This window comes from Tyto alba, unplaced genomic scaffold, assembly GCF_018691265.1.
Source record: "Tyto alba isolate M040663 unplaced genomic scaffold, T.alba_DEE_v4.0 Super-Scaffold_2, whole genome shotgun sequence".
Lineage (NCBI taxonomy): Eukaryota > Metazoa > Chordata > Aves > Strigiformes > Tytonidae > Tyto > Tyto alba.
In genome coordinates, this window is record NW_024881282.1 from 8,642,687 (window position 1) to 8,658,293 (window position 15,607).

The 15,607-nt window shown below is 47.2% G+C and overlaps 1 protein-coding gene across 5 annotated transcripts in view; it reads right to left on the reverse strand.

The window, feature by feature from the left end:
- Positions 1–1,295: 1,295 nt before the first annotated feature.
- ME3 (malic enzyme 3) overlaps positions 1,296–15,607 on the reverse strand; it is a 128,713-nt gene continuing 114,401 nt past the window's right edge. For all 5 annotated transcript variants that reach the window (XM_032991102.2, XM_032991103.2, XM_032991100.2 and 2 more), the window contains 7 exons: positions 6,741–6,838; positions 5,453–5,566; positions 4,678–4,783; positions 3,966–4,108; positions 2,938–3,111; positions 2,403–2,501; positions 1,296–1,569 (listed from right to left, as the gene is read on the reverse strand). In XM_032991102.2, the coding sequence (XP_032846993.1) occupies positions 1,408–1,569; positions 2,403–2,501; positions 2,938–3,111; positions 3,966–4,108; positions 4,678–4,783; positions 5,453–5,566; positions 6,741–6,838 (896 nt within the window). In that variant the 3' untranslated portion in view covers positions 1,296–1,407. The remainder of the gene's footprint in view (positions 1,570–2,402; positions 2,502–2,937; positions 3,112–3,965; positions 4,109–4,677; positions 4,784–5,452; positions 5,567–6,740; positions 6,839–15,607) is intronic.

Consider the following 15,607-nt stretch of genomic DNA (forward strand, 5'->3'; position numbering starts at 1 on the left):
AGAAGCTGAACACTCAGAAAGATCAAGCCTTTAACTGAGCAATGGGGGGGCGCACAGGAAGGAGAAGATGAAAGAAACTAAGAGAGGCTGTGTAGGCACCTTTCTGAAACAGAAAACGTAATTGCCACCCTGCTACCTTCCTTCTCAAAAGCATTTTTTTCCAGAAGCTGTGGAAAAGGCAATGAAATATCAGTTTCAATGTCTCTTGCTCAGGAAATGCAAGTATTTCTGTGTCTCTCCCTGAACCTGAACCGTGACAGCTTTCTCTTTCTTTCCTTAGCTTAGGTGAGAAGACCTACCTATGCGAGGCATGTGGAAGGTGCTGGCATTACGAGCACATGAACACTGGAGACTGTAGCTCATCAGCAAAGGGTCGAGATGCTTTTTCTGGTGCTAAAAGCCACTTGAAGATACTAAAGACAGACTGTGGTAACCACCCTTGGCCTTGCTGTGTGTGAGCAGTGACAAGCAAGCCCCTCTGTTTTTTCCCAGTTACGGTCAGGAACACCATCTTCCCACTGGAATAGTATTTGGTGCGGAATGACGATTTTGCAGGGCTGGGGAAGGCCTCCCTGGGACTCTGTGACACGGAGAGACCCCCAGGAGGGCCTTTGGCTGGTGGCAGTGCTTCCTTAGCAGTGCTCAGCAGACAATGCAGTGGGGTGGCTGTGTGTGGGTTCAGGGTGAACAGGGGTTCACACAGCTCTCCCCTGTGTGTCCCTTGGCTCCTGTGCCCTTGGCGAGCAGCCTAGACTGCAGAGGGGCGGGTGTCTCTTGTTCCCATGGGGCTGAGGGAGGCTTTGGGGTTTGTTTCCAAGGCGGTGGGGCACAGGACAGTGCCAGGCTGTGTGGCCCATGCACCAACTTGGGTTGGATGAAACTCCTGGGACACACTGGGGCCTTCCAAAGCAGGAAGGGGTAGCGCTGCCCAAGTGTGCAGCAATCCCAGGGCAATGCACAAACTTCCCATCACATCTAGAGAGCCAAGGGCAAAGTGTGGCTGCCGTGTGTGAGGGATGATCACGCATACAGCTGCCACCATGGAAGTGGGGCTCTGAGCTTCCCACAGTCACTCCCACTTGGAATGGGCCTCTGCTTCTGAGATGGCCCAGGTGGCTTCTCCCGAGCTGAGAGCCAGGCAGTATGTTAAGCAGGCAGTAATATGCAGTGCTGATTGTCTGGGATGGGCTGCAGCCATAGTCTGTCTCTCTCCTTGGAGCACTGCCCAGCTTGGACTCTGTCTTATTCCCTACTGATATGCTCCCACAGAGAAAAAGCAGCGGCAAGTAAAAAACTACTTGGAAACATTTACTTTTATCATTCTGCAAGCCCAGAGGTGCATTTATATCAGCAGTGATATGAACCATGGGAACTGATGGTAAAAATGAGAAAACAGTTCTCACAAACTTATACATCTTGTGTTTGCATGGCTGCAGGGGGCCACCTGTAATCATCAATAACAAAGGAATCATAATCGGGACTGTAAATGAGCTGTTTCACAAAGGCTTCCTTGTCTGCTGGCTCGGGGTGCCAAGAAGCAAGACCATGCTTGTAGGCCCAGTCAACAATCTGCAAAAAGATAAGCAAAATGAGCTGATGAAACATTGGCACATTATCAAGTTGAAACCAACTGTAGTTTGGCCCTGGCTGTATTTTCCCTCTTTTCTCCCCTCAAAATTTCTCCCCTTTTTTGCTTTTTTTTCTTTGTGCAATTCCCTGAGTCAGCTGCACTTCATCCCTTGGGTGAGGGAATACAAGCTGCCTGCAATTACTGGCTGCTTAGAAATGCACACCCCTGCTCTGCCAAAATGGTTGGAGTGTGCAATTAAAGGAGGAGAGCAGCCCTTTAGCCACCTCCACTCACACCCTTAAGCTCCTCAGCTACACTGTGCATCCATCAGTTACTCCTACCAGGCCAATGTGATTCTCAGTGGGTGTCCCCTAAACGGAAATTACAAATTTGATGTACACAGGGCACCAATCCCACGAGTAAGACAACAAGTCCATGCCTGGCATAGTATTTAGATATTTAGTCCCCTATCAAATACAGGAGGAGAGGTTCCAAAATATCGGTTTGGAACCTAAAATCTTTTGGCAACTTGTTTCATGTTTGAATTTGACTCTAAACCCCATTTTTTCAGGTGCTGAGCACTCACAGCTCCAAGCAATAAAGCAGAACTTTGTGAGCTGTGTGGCATCCAAAATCAGAAGGCATTTTTTACATTTGGGCTTTAATGATAGGAGAAATAAAAACAGCAATTCTGATTGGAAAGATTCCTGAGAATCATTGCTTTAGGCTGTAGAATAAGTTGAATTAAAAAAAAACACAAAGGAAAAATGATGCCAGGGCAATTCCTGCCCTCCATACCACAGAAAGTAGAAATGAAAGTGGAAATGCTCACTTTCACAGCGATTTTGAGAGACACCTCTCTGATGCTGTCTAAACGGGGATAGAGTCTTCCTTCCGCAAGATTCTGCTCTGTCACCTCAGCAGCGATAGACTAGAAAGAAGAGAAAGGTTGTTTATAGAGATGGTCTCGAGCACGCATCACATTCACTAGCACTACACGATATGTGCCTGAAACCTCAGCTGTGGTGGAGCTGGGACTAGTTCTCAATGGGAACAGCTGAACTATCCAAAATACATGTATGTATACATTTAATTACAGGCTTAAAACTGGAGCCAGAATGGAAGTGGCTGTGCCAGGGCAGCAGTTGTGGAGAATGAGGAGAATCCTGTCACGGCTCCTGCACCTCTGTAGGTGCAATGGAAGCATGAGCTTTCCCTGAGACTGGGAAAGGCTGCAGCTTTTTGCTGAGGCTGTGCCATTTCCACTCAACGCATTGCCCCAAGCCAGGTTCCTGAAAACATCTGAAGTAGGTGCATGTGCCTCTTATCATCTTTTAAAAAATATCAGTTAAATGCCAGTTGGAAACCTCTGCTGTGAGAAGGAAGATATCATCAGAGATGTGCCGGACTCCGCAGGCAATGACTCCCAGTGCCACTCCTGGGAAGACGTAGGCGTTGTTTCCTTGGCCAGGGAAGAAGGTCTGTCCGTTGGGCAGGGTTACCTTTGAGAATGGACTTCCACTTGCAAATATTCCCCGGCCCTGATCAAAGAGAGAGAAAGAGGCATCCAAATTCAGAAGAGAAGTCTTACATTTCTTCTACTCGCCACAATCTGTGCCCAGGGGACTCTGGTGACCAAGTGACTCTAGCTAGTCATTGAGAGGCATCTCCATGAGAGCCATCTCCAGGTAACAATTCTGGAGAGCCTGGTCCCCGGATCTACAAAGAGGGCCATGGACAGGACCACTGAGCACTGGGTGGGTGTTTGCACTGCCCAACTGCAAGTGTTCTGAACTTGCTGAGAAGGAGTCTCTCTTCCTCCATCAACCATCTATGGAGTGGGAAGAAAGACTCATGTGGGATAAAGGTCAAAGGGGAGAGTAAGACAAGACCTCCTCTCTCATGCCAAGTCAATCCACATGACAGTAATTCTTCAGTGACATTGGGTCCAAGTTGGTTGATGAAACCATTACATAAACTAGGTTGACAAACCACAGGAGATAGTAACCTGGGAGGATGAGACCTCTCAGACAGCTACAGGTGAAGGAGGCAAGCGCTTTCTTTAGAGGGACACAAAGTAATTCTGGCTGGTAGGAACCCCAACTCCTGCTCACAGCACGGTCAGGTATGAAAACAGACCAGGTTGCTCAGGGCTTTATCCAGCCTGGTCTTGAAAACTTGCAAGGACAGAGACCGCACAAGCAATGTGGGCCCCTGTTCCACCTCCTGACTCTGCACAGTGTGGAAGTTTTTCTTCATGACCAGCTTGAACCTCTTATTTCAACTTCTTCCCACTTGTTGCTTGTCCACCCACTAGGCACCACTGGTTTCCTTGGTACAGGCATGGCCACAGTGTACCCGGAGCACCCAGCTTCCCTCTGCTGAGCTCCAGTACCTCTGTGAGGCGGTAGCACTGCTCCGCTGTGCACTCCGCTTTACTTGTGGGGTTGCTCAGGGCAAACACGATGGGCCTCTCATTGAAGGCTGCCATGTCCTTCAAAATCTTCTCAGTGAAAGCTCCTGCAATGGCTGCGACACCTAAAACAACAGCAGAGTGAGACAGTGCTTTCCGACTGTCTGACTTCAGTGCATTGGGCTGATCCCTCTTGAATGCAAGTTGGTAAATGAACTGTGGGAGGGAACAGGCTCCACCTCTGCAGATGCAGGTGGGAATGTTTCTTTCTCATATTACAGTAAGATTAAAAGCTTGTCTCAAAATAAAGTCCTCTGCTCCTCTGGTGTTTAGGCCAGTCTGACTGCAGCACTTTGCCTCTCAAAGGCTCAGCACTTTGCTTCCCACAGAGTTGTTGTCATCTTCATCCTGCCCAGCCTGCCAGGGCCATGTTTACTGCCAAGAGCTCCAGATACTGCTTCCCCCCGTGTCTCCCTCTACAGCCCTGTCTGGGAGGGCTCCTACAGCTCCCGAAGAGAGGATGCCCGTGCCCCACAGTCAAAGGGGGAAGGATGTGGATAACTCAACTGACAAAATGGGGGTGAAAAAAGCTTATTATGTTTTAACTGGGAGGAAAAAGGAGGCCCTGGAAGAAAGACAGAAGCTCTCCTACGAACTGAATTAATGTGAAAAGATCGTGCTAAGGGAACTCCACCTATAATTGCTGTAGGCTTCACTTTCTGCACAACCTCTTCCAGCGTGTTTATACTGGGGTGGTCCTGGGCAAACACTTCTTTCTCATGGTTCAGATGGCTCCTGCCCTGTGAGGAAAAAGGAGGAGTCAAACTTTGGTCTGTTGGCAAAAGGTGGAGACATAATGTATTAACTCATCTGTTCATTTAATCTCTTGGCCCTCTACCTAAACCAGATTCCACAGAGCAGGACAGCAGCATCAGCTGGGCAGGCATTGAGCTGTCAGTGTAATGCCACATGGGGCCGGTCTCTGCTCCTCTCACCCTCCAAAATACATTGATTGTGTGGAGGAAGGATCTGGCATCCAGGGCAGAGAAGTTGGACATGTAGCACAGGTCTCCTCAAGTTTGAAGAGGGACAAGGGCAGAGGTCCTGAGGACACGGAGTGCAGAGTGGGGCTGGGCCAGGCTGGACCACCAAACAGGGCACAGTGTCGCTGTTGTAATACCCCATATGACATACAAGACTTCCAGAACCATGTGAGACCACGGCCAGCAGTGTATCCTACCACTTTAGAGGCCCAGCCAAGGTGCTGCCTTTACGGCAGTCAGTGCTGCTGGTACACTTGTCACTGAGACTTAGTCCTCTGAAATCAGGAACTGCTCTGCTGACACCAATAAAACTGCAGTCCTTACTCCAGGGCTGAGCAGGGGTCCAAGGTATCTGCCTGCTCTGGCCTCTCTTTAGCTTGAAGGAGGCAGCATGGGAGTGGAGCTCCGCTCTGGAGACAAATTTACCTTCACAATCAGTCCCTTGGAGTCCACCATCCAAATTTTTTTGATGGCATCCTCTCGTGAAATTCCTTCCTTTTCCATGGCCATGAGGATGAGATGAGCTATGCCCATTGCAGCCTGGAACACAGTATATAAACACTTCACTGGGGTATCATCATCTTTTGGGGGGGAAAGATTTTAAATGAGACGTGTTGGTTCAGCCCCCAGCACTGAACAAAGCAGAGAGGCTTTCTGCTCCATGGTCGCACACTGCCATGGTATGGGGATGATTTTAACATTGTAGGTGCTGCCATAAAATAAAAACACCAACATCATCCAACAGGGCAGGCTGCCTGTGAGCCTGGAGCAGTGGAGGTGGTACCTTGACAGGCAGAGGCTGATCCATCATTTAAACCAGCTGCTGCAGGGGAGGAAAAGGTGCAGACACCGAACAAACGTTGGTGACGATGCCAGTACAGAGGAACTCAAAGCAAAGTGGGATTGCTGCTTCTGAAGTACTGCCAGGAGGAAAGTCCTCTTCTCCCATTCCTGCCTAAGGAAGCAGCCCTGGACATGCTGTGTGTGTTAGTGGTCCTACAGCTGTGCCTGGCCCTCCTGCCCAGACAGGGACTAACAAGGCAGGAGGGTCTCTGTGCCACAGAGACAGCGACCAGCACAGACATGTCTGCCAGGAGGGGTGGAGAAAGAGAACAATCTGTTTCATAGAGGCATAGACAAACAGTGAGTAACAGACCTTGACCTGGACCAATGCCTTTAGTCCACAGTCCAAGCATTAGAGACTTTCTCTTTCCCCTCTCTCTTTGAACAAGGCGCCATACCGACTAGCTGACTTTTGCCATGGGGGCAATATGACTGGTTTCAAAAAGTAAGGTTATGTTCTTACAGTTCTTTGAGTCTGAGTCGTTTTGACTATATTGCTAAAGAGGCTCTGGTCTACCCTAAATACCAACCCTGAGGACTCAAACCAGTCTCCTTAATGTTCCTGCAGCACCCTGCCTCATAAGGGACTTCCCTCAAGGTACTTAAAGCCCCACTGACACTCGAGCAGCCTCATAGCATCCAGGAAGTCTGCCCAGGACTCACGGGCCAAAAGGTCACTGAAAGATTGTTGGCAACTTTTATGCAGCAGCAAGATCCACCTGTGGGGCCCGCTCTTGCCCAGTGGCAAGCAACCAGCTTCTGTGCTTTGTTTTCATGAAGCCAAGCTTTGCAGGAAGTTTCATGGTTGACTTTTCTCTCTCTAAATTTGAATTTAGATCATATTTAGGAACAAACTCAAGAACATTCCTACCTCTCCAGCTCCCTGGAAAACAAATTTATGGTCAGAGAGCCTGTTCTTTGTGATCCTTAAGGCTGCAAAGATGCCAGCGACTGCAACAGACGCAGTGCCTGAAAAGAGAGAAACACCATGAGATGGACATCCTGGCAAAAGGACTGTCTACCCTACTGATAAGCTGTTAGAACCCTTGTGGTAGATACTATTCTCTTAGATTCTGCCATTAAGGGATCAGAGTGCCTTCCCTGTTCTGAAATATTAATCCTCAGAAGACCCCTGCAAAGCAGGAGAACACCAATTTCCTTCTATATAGAGTCAAAGGGACACCGAACCCTAGAATGCCAGAAGTTAGTACCTAACTCCCCAGGGTTTAACATGCATGTGACTTGTCTAAGGTCACATAAGACATCTGTAGCAAAGTGGTGGTCTGAACTTGGGCACCCTTGTCACAAAATCCTCTGTGATCATGGAATTACCATCCTCTTCTCATTTACCTTCACAGCCCAGCACCACTATCTCTTTTTTCACTTCCCTGATACTCTGATACCCTGACTCGGAGCCATCATGCCTCACTGCCAAGCGTTATGGAGTCACTGAGAACATAAGTTGGTCCCAGATTAGTGAGAAAGAACCCAGCCTATGGAGAGCAGAGTCTTTTTGCTACAGCCACTGCGCTGTGCACAGCTTTCTGTCCATCAAAGGAGGCAGATGTCACCTTCACCTCACACTGATCACATCTATTATTCACCTAATGTTCTACCCCAGGTGAAGGAACATGGTGGGAAGACATCAAGTGTGGCACAGATTAATGAGGATTCAGGCACTGGGGGTACCCCAGGTCAACTGGGAAAGCTGGATACGAGTGTTACAGGTGAGCTAGGAATGAAGAAGGCAGTTTTACCACAGAATACCTCAAGTTGGAAGGGACCCATAAGGATCATCAGGTCCGTTAGTTTTATTCCTCAGCATTTGAAAGGATACCAGTTGGGATGTGCCCCAGCTCTGATACTGTCCTCAGCTCTAATGCTGGTCTCTCTGTTCTCATCTCCAGAAGCTTTGTGAGAAATCAGGGAGGCCACAAGTAACAAGCCTTGTGGGGGTGGTCATGGGTGGGATGGACGACAAAGCCTTTTAGGCTTATAAACCCACTTTCACCCTATTTCCAGCATTTCCTATTTTTCTGCCTATTTAATCAGACAGTGCATTGGGGTTTCAATCAGCCGGTGCTTCAGTGAGATGCCCTGCAGGGTCCTGAGGGCCTGGGGTGCCGCCAGGCATCGGTCAGAAGCCCGGCTGGGAAGCAGAGCAGCCCATGAGCAAAGCACAGCCTCGAGCGTGAAACCAGCAGATGGTGCTGCCTCATCTGTCAAGGACTGAGAAAATAAATTCAGCTTTACCTGCTCCTTTTCTTTAGTGCAAAAGCCACAGCTAAACTAGAAATCTACCGGTATATCATGGCATTGGGGAATGATTTACTCTCATTCTTTCCATGCAAGTAGAAAACCTAGTGGGAGCACAGTTATTCTGGCAGAGAAGTAACTTATTGACATGGCTTATTTTGCTTAGGGAACCTATATAAGCTACTCTGACAAAGAAAATCTTTATTGGCCAGATCAGAAGTGTTTAGCAGTACTATTAGCAGACCAACATCTTGGATTTATAACTCATCTGAGTTTAGTTCTCCAAAAATTATTAATTAATGCCACAAGAGTGATTCTGTTTTCGCAGAGGTGGCGGTGGCCACATTCCTGCTGCAAACATTAGCACTGTGGCATCCATGCACAGGGACTCTGGTACAGAATGGCAGCAGCATCATTTCTTACTCATGAGGGCATTGCAAGCAGAAGTCTTAAACACAAAATGGACTAGATTAATAGTTGGTGGCTTCATAAGCTTCTTTCTTGCAATGAATCACTTGAGACACTCGCTTCAGCACCAAGGATGAATTCCCTTCATTAGCTCAGAAAACTGCTTGTATCATTTTATTTATAGATCCAGACTATCTGAGTTCAATCAGTTTAAAAGGGAGTTGATGGGGAGGGAACCAGGCACCGAGTGCTCTGCTGCTTCATTATTAACATGTCAACTCAGACAACTGAAGGATGTATATGAAGGATTTCCTCTTGCTTCTCCTGCACTAAATGTCTGCCTTTTTCAACAGTATTTAGAGTAATGTATTTACCTGGCAAAATGCCATGCCATTGGACTAGAAAAATTACAGAGGAAGATAATGAACATCCAAAGAATTTAAGGGAACAACAGATAATTGTCTAGTTTTTAGATTTTGCTTTTTATGGGTGTCACATAGCTAGCCCGTGCTCATTCTCTGTGTTTTGGTAAGTCTATGATAGGCAAGACTGCTTGGCTTGCTGCCATGCCAGATGCTAAGGATGGGACTCCTCCAAATAAACATGTATGATTCTGGTTATGCTAAAGCAGACACCTGAACTGGGTCAAATGACATGCACCCAAAAGTGTCACTCTACCACAGTTTTTAAAGAGAGACAAGATAACTGGAGTACATGCAGACACTTCTAAACTAGGGAGGAAGGGATCCCACCCTGGCAATCTGAACTGCAAGGAAGTGGGGAGAGACCAGGGTTCCACAGTTGTCAGTAACATCAAGCTAGAAACATCCAGTAGAATATGAACACCTATGCATATGCTCACACATGTTCACATGCTACCTCCCAGGCTCACTTTGCACAGTAATCCCCAAATCCCCACCTGGGTGAGAGTGGGAAACTGATCAGAGGAAAAAATCCAGAAGTGGAACAATTACAGTGAGACAGCGTAAGTGTCAGGTCACAGCATTAGCAACAATAGATGTCTGGAAAGTATCTGAAAGAAAGAAGTTTCTTTTGTTCTCTTGGTCCTGACCCAGGCAAAACTGCTTTATACCCTATGATCATCAAGAAGTCTGATGGCACAAACACTGGTATCTGCAAACCCATTTAAATGAAAAATGCTTGTGGGGCATTCAGCAGAGGGACGCATGGTCTTTTTAAAGATGTTACTAGCAGGAATTTGAGAAGGAGGGCATATGGAAAGAAAGGTTGCACAGATCCAGTCTGCAGAGCAGCGTGCATTTTGCAGAGCGGAGACCTGTGGGACTGGGTGTGCCGCTACTCGTTCCCCTGCACTTGCACTGCAGCTCTGACTAACAGCAGGACTCTGTTCAGCTCTGCCATTCCTAATTCTCCTCCTCTCTCTCCAATGTGTTTCTAATCCCTCCACATCTCCCAGACTGCATCTCACCCCCATTACTCAAGTAACAAAGTTACTGTACCCTGGCCTCAGTTTAGTATTTTTCTTTGATGATTACAATTTCTGAGCATGGAACAACAGAACATCTCTATGGAGGAGAGTTCACAGCTGGTTTGTGTAAGGAATTGGCTAATCATTGTGCTTCAATTCCAAAAAGACCACAAAATGAGATGGAGGGGGGAACTCCTCACTATGAATTGTGGCAAGAAAAAAACAAGTACCCTTCAACACACTGGTGTGTGTTCCAGAGACTGAATGCTCCTATTGCAGATAACTACTTCCTTAAGTAATTAGCAAGAGCCAGCTTGGCTGGTCTGTATCTGAGGTGAGATATGGAGGGGCACAGAGAGAAGAAAGGAAAATGCTGGCAAATCATCTTGTCTGTCCAAGACTCAAAGTGAACACTCAACACGCTATCACAAAACAGCAAGCAGACCTCAGGAGCCTCTCTGGGGAGTCCAGAGCAACAGGACCAGCGAAGAAAAGAGTAATTTAAAACTAAGGTACTCTCAGGAAAATGGCCGTGATGTAGGAATCAATGTCTGACACTAAGGCACATTCAGAATATTGTAAAACATTAAGGAAAACTCCTCTGAGGTTGATGTTCCACTTGCACTAGTGTAAGGAAGAACAAGCCCCAGTAGATGTCAGTGGAGCTACACGGGAGCAAAACCCGAGGGAAAGGAGCTGCTCCACAGCTTCAAGACATGGCACAGATGGAAAAGGCTGCAGCCCAGGGGCGCCCATGCCCGGGGTCCTTATCCTTCCTTCAGGTGGGGAGTGTGGACAGCGGGGCGAGCGGCTCTGCACGTGGAATTACGGCAGCGCTGGCACCAGTGCTGCCCAGCGCCAATGCCGAGGCTGTACCACGTCTGACAGCACCCAGTGGCGAAGCAGGGGATGTGGGGGGAAGTGGGGGACCCTGTGGATGCTTGGGGGCAGGAGTCCCCCCCATGCTGAGGGCTGGCACTGCTCTGTCACCTGGCCGGGGCACCAGCTGAGCGGAGCAGAGCGTCACCACCATGCCAAATCCTTCTGGTAGCAGCGGCGATGGGAGCGTGCAGCCACACCACTGCCCGCTTCTCCATACAACACCCGTGTGGGTGATTCCCCTTTCTCCACAGCACACTGGTGGAAGAGATGGCCAAATTCAGCCTGATCTTCTACTTTTTACCCTTGCACCGCCTGCTTACACTTCGCCTCAATAAAATCATGACAAGATGAGGGCCCAGGGAACAGCAAACACCAGTTTAACAGCTCCAGCAAAGGGCAGCCAAGAAAATATATCTAAATTTATGGATGCAGAGGAAGCATAGGGATTTTCCAAATCCTGGTTCACATTAAGTCCCTGCAGCAGTTCCGCCTGTTACTGGAAAGCAGAGTGGAGCTTGTCCAGATCCACTCCAAATACATAATCAAAAGTCAAACACAACAAAGCTGAAGCAAAAAGCTGCTGAAGTGTTTGCAGCTCAAGGTCTTCACCTCCATGGCTGCGGGCTAGTGTTAGCCTTCCCCCCAAAGGGCCTTTGCAAGACAGTAAGAAAATAAACCTAGAAGTGGTATGGAGCAAGTCAATGAGAACAGTAATAAAACACAAAGCATTGATGCTCAGGGAAGAAACTCGCTTTCTCCACTAAGAGATTTAGGGACACTGGTGACCCAGAAGAGGTGGTGGTATGGTGAAGAGCTGTCTGAAAATGCAGAGCTCATCTTAAAGTAGATGCCTAATCTAGGACATCTCCAGGAGCCTGGTTTTAATCCTTCCACTGTAAAGTGCTTGGACTGTACAGTGCAGCGCCCTAAAAATCCGTCGCAGGGCTGGCGTGCAGCCTTGCCCCGTGCTGCCCGCGCAGCGTGCCAGCCAGCACACCGGCTGTGCCAGCGGGCAGACTGAGCCCCCACAGCGGCACAGGCCACCGGGCAGCTGCCAGCGCTTCGCAGGAAAGCACCCCTGTCCCCACCGCAGCAGTGGAGACCCCGGGGGTGCTGGTCTATACCAACAAGTTAAACCAGGTCAGAGCACAGCCCTGTTCTTCTGTTCATTTTGCCTCCTTAGCCTGGACTTAAAGATCAGAGGCAGCTTAACACAGAGGTGATGTATGCTGTTCTTTACTGCAAAGGAGGAGTTTGCAATCACATCCAGTGAACAAGAAAAACAGCAAACAAGAAAAGCAGGAGAGGAATGGGAACCAAATTTCCCCAAAATGACAGAAGTTATAGGCCAGATCTTTAGAACACTGCATCTCTAAGACCAAGACACTAAGTCCCATTTAAACCCAGGAGTCCATACTGTGCTGACCTATCTTGTTTAGCAGTCAGTGTGTGATTCAGACACAAGGCTAGGAGCTGGCTCTTGAACAGTTAATGTAGTGGCATCAAGGGAAAATGCAGGAGCCTCTTCTGCTGCAGGGCACAGCAGGTCTGAGAGGGCCTGGTAATGGTGAATCCCTCCAGGACTGAGAACATCTCCACATCTATCTTCAGGTCGGGTAAATCCCCACAGGGAAAGCGTGCTGCTGGGGAGCTGCCTGGCAGGACATAGCCTGCTTTGTTCTGCAGCAGGGTATCATCCAGCGCTCCCTTCCTATTGTGCTTCCCCCCCTCCTTAGTTTCCTGTGTTAATTACTGATGCATTTTCCACACCAGCTGAAACAACAAAGTAAGATACTGTACCATTTTAATCTGCTGAAATTAGTCAATGCCGAGCCAAAAACTAGCTTCGCCTGCTTCACACAGCACATGGAAATGTGTCTGCAAAATAGGCCACGTTTGCACATGATTGATTTCTAACTTGCCCAGATGTTTGAAGCCGCCCAGATTTGCGGCGCTGGAGTCAGCCTGCTCCCAACTTCAGCTGAGGTGTGGGAGCAGTGTTCCTCCAGGCTGAGACGCTGCTTCCTGAAGTGTGCTGGAAAGGTTATGGAAAGGTTATCTGCTTGGATAATGAGAAAAGGTGATTGGTGGGTCAAGAGATATTCTGAGGCTCATCATCAGTCACACATCCAACAACAAAGGGGAATCATCGCTGTAATGACTGGGAAAAGACCCAGAGAGGTTCTGCAAAAGTGATGACCCTGTGCATTGCCTATAGACTGCTTCAGTTGTGAAGGGACTACAGAAATACAACAGGCTGAGTGTTTTTAGTGTGGCTAGTGATTTGGGGTTTCCCATCTTGAAGTGCCTTGAAGAAGTCTCGTTTGCACAGTGTAGGTGTTCAGGATTTTAGAAAGCCTGTCTATTTACAGCATCTCAAAGTGTATGTGGATATATCTGAAGCACTCAGGTTGGTGGCTCTTTGAGAAGCTATCAATGTTATACTTTTATCAGGTCTAATTTTAAAAGACTGCTAAAGATGCCAGGAGACAGTAGGCTTTATGCTTCTGTGCATTATTCTCTCTGCCCTGCCCATATGTGTGAAAGGCTTTTGAATGACATGATCAGATACAATTAATTAACACATTAGAGATTTCTTCATTTTTTTCTGCAACTCTAACTAAACTTGCAGAACAACTTCTGCTCTTCAGTACTAAGAAAGCAATCTGTGACTGAAGAATTCATGTCTGATATGTGAATGTAGAGGGTAACACACTGATCAATCAGGAGAATTAACTTTTCATAGAAAAAAATAAGGTTGGAAGAGATGAATGGGGGTCATTTAGTCCAGTATCTGCTTAAAGCAGGGCTAGCTTCAAAATTAGATTAGATTGCTTAGGGACTTCTTGAAGGATAAAAGTCCCAAAGCTTTTCTGCACAATTTGTCTCAGTGTTCAACCACTCTCATAGTGAGTAACGTTTTTGTAATGTCTGATTGGATAGCTGAACCATGATACTGAAGGATCTCTGTTGCAGCATAAAGATTCTAGCACAGCAAGCTGAGTCTACCAACTCCAATCACAGGTTGATGCGTCTGATCTCAGTTTTGCTTAGCCCAGGCACAAACTCCTGCTGATTCTTTGGTTATTCAGTGCACATCTTTGAAGGCTGTGTTGGAATTAGACAGGTTCTTTACCACAAAGACACATGTACATAGAGCCCTAGTCCCATGCTGAGAGCCTTAGGTGTGAAAATTTACAGGGTTTCTATGGACTCCTGCCTATTTATCAGGGATTATTCAATAGACAAAGTCCATGAGACCTGACAAGATGGATATAAGTATGCTGAGGTACGTGGCCAATAGCACTGCAAAGTCATTCTTTGAAAGGTTTTGATAACTGGGGAGATTCTGAATTCCTGAAAGAAGACAAATGTCACACCTATCTTCAAGAAGGTCCAGAAGAAAGACCCAGGGCATGTTAGATCAGTCAGCCTATGTTGGTTTGAATAAACTGAAGAAAACTAAAAGGACATCTAAATTTCTGCCTACAACTACTTACTGAGCGTTTGTAAAGAAGCCAGATTCTTCTCAGAGGTGCACAGCCAAAGGATGAGGGGCAATGAATGTAAGTTGCATCTAAGGAAATTCCAGTTAGATATTAGGGGAAAAAAATGCAGAAGGAAGATGAGGAAACTTTGGAACAGGTAGCACAAAGAGATTGCGAATATCTATCCTTTCAGATATTGAAAATTATTTGGCTGAACAAGGCTCTGAGGAACCTGGTACCATATCAAAGTTGGATCTAAGTTTGAAATCACCTTTTATTTGAGTGAGGGCTGGGCAATGTCCAGAGGTCCCTTCCAAACTAACACATTCAATGATTTTATATATTTTCTTGTATGAAGCAGGAAGCCAGAGATGCCTGTTTCAGGGATTCACAAGACTTGACACCTTTGTAAGACTATTTTCTGTTTATCACTGTGCACAATTAAGTGGAGCAAAGTTACTGTAGGAGGAGAAGGAGCAGGATCTAAGGGATTCTCATGTCCCTCTGATTTCATATGTGCTTTACTGCCTGCCCTGGCACTTTACTGGGAAAAAGGAAGGAGTGAAAATCGATTTTCTCCTGTAGAGCTGAAATTGAAGCTGTTGTCCCTTGCATGAACCCAGACAGAGCTGGGAAAAGACTGATGTCATCACGCCCATAGAGGAAGAAGCACTCCCTTAATGGGGAGCTCCCAGGCGTGGGCACTGTGAGGCAGCTCCTGCTAGCTCCCAGGCTAATGGCTTTCAGAGTAAGAGCAATCAGCTCATCCCAGTTTGTGGTACCTGGCAGGCGTCCCACTCAGCATCAGCAGGCTGGTTCAAACTGGAAGAGGCCTGAGTCACTTTACTTCTGTGGGGTTAGGATGGATTGGGCAATACACAAATTTGTGTGACAAAAAATAGTAGGCGTTAATATTTTAACCTACTTGCTGCTCATGTAGGCCCAGAGGCAGCAAGAGGAGGCTTAAGGGAGATGAAGTGGAGCAATTTATACTTTCTTCCCATATCTTGCCTCTGTGTGTGTGTGTGTAGACACACTGCATTCAGAGTCCCCCTAACCAATGGGCAATGAGTTTAAATTAGTATAGCTCAGGCCTGATCTAACTTGCAGTGTTTGTGCCTAAGATGTGTTTTTAAATCAATATACTTAAAACAATGCTGGCTCCAAAGCTGGGATAATTCAGGCTTCAGGAGGTCTGTTCCTGCCTGACTTGAGTAAAACGAATCAAGCCTGCTTAAACAAGGCTTTCTATAA